Source organism: Puntigrus tetrazona, unplaced genomic scaffold, assembly GCF_018831695.1.
Source record: "Puntigrus tetrazona isolate hp1 unplaced genomic scaffold, ASM1883169v1 S000000586, whole genome shotgun sequence".
In the NCBI taxonomy this organism is placed as follows: Eukaryota; Metazoa; Chordata; class Actinopteri; order Cypriniformes; family Cyprinidae; genus Puntigrus; species Puntigrus tetrazona.
The window spans coordinates 230,977-232,500 of record NW_025048217.1 but is presented as its reverse complement, the minus strand read 5'-3'; the positions used below and the strand labels follow the sequence as shown (position 1 = coordinate 232,500).

At 47.3% G+C, this 1,524-nt stretch overlaps 1 protein-coding gene across 1 annotated transcript in view; it reads left to right on the top strand.

Annotated features, from left to right (window-relative positions):
* The window catches only part of ephb4b (eph receptor B4b), a 21,372-nt gene extending 20,637 nt beyond the window's left edge, over positions 1-735 (top strand). Inside the window, 1 exon segment of the mRNA XM_043232613.1 lies at positions 261-735. Within this exon segment, the coding sequence (XP_043088548.1) occupies positions 261-360 (100 nt within the window). The 3' untranslated portion in view covers positions 361-735.
* The last annotated feature ends 789 nt before the right edge of the window (positions 736-1,524 follow it).

The window sequence follows — 1,524 nt, the reverse complement described above, 5'->3', positions numbered from 1 at the left end:
ACACACAAACATCTCCACCGAGTGAGAGACACACACACTCACACTTACAGTCTCACACACACACACTCAAACATCTCCACTGAGTGAGACACACACACACACACACACACACACAAAACATAATAAAAGTGATGTAGATATAAAATCAGCTAACAGAAATGTTAAAAACTAAAATGACAAAAGAAAGTTTTACTGAATTTTCAGTTGAACCTTAAAATATAAAAAGACAATCTGGAGTAATATTTGTGTGCTGTGTCCAGAGATCTTCTGAGGATCGGCGTGACTCTGGCTGGACACCAGAAGAAGATTCTGTCCAGCGTCCAGACACTGCGGGTCCACTCCGGCTCCCTGAGATACTGACCCTTCCCAGCATTCCCTGCTTCTGCTAGAGCTCTTACAGATCAGACCGACCGACCAATCGCTGCGGAGCGTCACAGAACTGTGTTTCACTCGGACTGATGTTCTCAGGACACACTGACCGGCGCCACACCGGACTTCACTGTTGCCGTGGCGACGCCGATGCATTCTGGGAGCTTAATCGGGTCTTCACATTGAAGATTCATTATAATTATTATTATTATTATAAAATGAGATTATTTTGTAATTATTATTTTGTACGTATCAAAACAGCACAAATAATGAACGAATGTTTGTTTAGCCGGAGGAGCTGTCAATCAAACCCAGTGTAGTCCATGTGACCAATCACATTAAAGATCTGCACTGGCCCCTCCCACCTCTATAGTGTGTGTGTGTTTTACTGACCAATCAGCATCATCACAACTCACTTTAAAACACTGGATTTATTCACTGTGAACCATCAGCACTCAACACACACACAGCATTTATAGTCTGGTGTGTGAGCGTGTGAGCGTGAGTGTGTGAGCGTGAGAGTGAGTGTGTGAGCATGAGAGAGTGAGAGTGTGAGCGTGTGAGTGAGTGTGTGAGTGTGAGAGCGTGAGTGTGTGTGAGCGTGTGAGTGTCTGAGCGTGTGAGTGTCTGAGCGTGAGAGTGTCTGAGCGTGAGAGTGTCTGAGCGTGAGTGTGTGAGAGTGTCTGAGAGTGAGTGTTTGAGAGTGAGTGTCTGAGCGTGAGTGTCTTGAGTGTGAGTGTGTGAGCGAGTGTCTTGAGAGTGAGTGTGAGAGTGAGTGTGTGAGAGAGTGTCTGAGAGAGTGAGTGTGTGAGCGTGAGAGTGTCTTGAGAGTGAGTGTGTGAGAGTGTCTGAGAGTGAGTGTCTGAGCGTGAGCGTGTGAGAGTGTCTGAGAGTGAGTGTGTGAGAGTGTCTGAGAGTGAGTGTGAGAGTGTCTGAGAGTGAGTGTGTGGCGTGAGCGTGAGCGTGTGTGAGAGTGTCTGAGAGGTGTGTGAGAGTGTCTGAGAGTGAGTGTGTGAGCGTGAGAGTGTCTTGAGTGAGTGTGTGTGAGAGTGTGTCTGTCTGAGTGAGTGTGTGAGCGTGAGAGTGTCTGAGAGTGAGTGTCTGAGCGTGAGCGTGTGAGAGTGTCTGAGAGTGAGTGTGTGAGAGTGTCTGAGA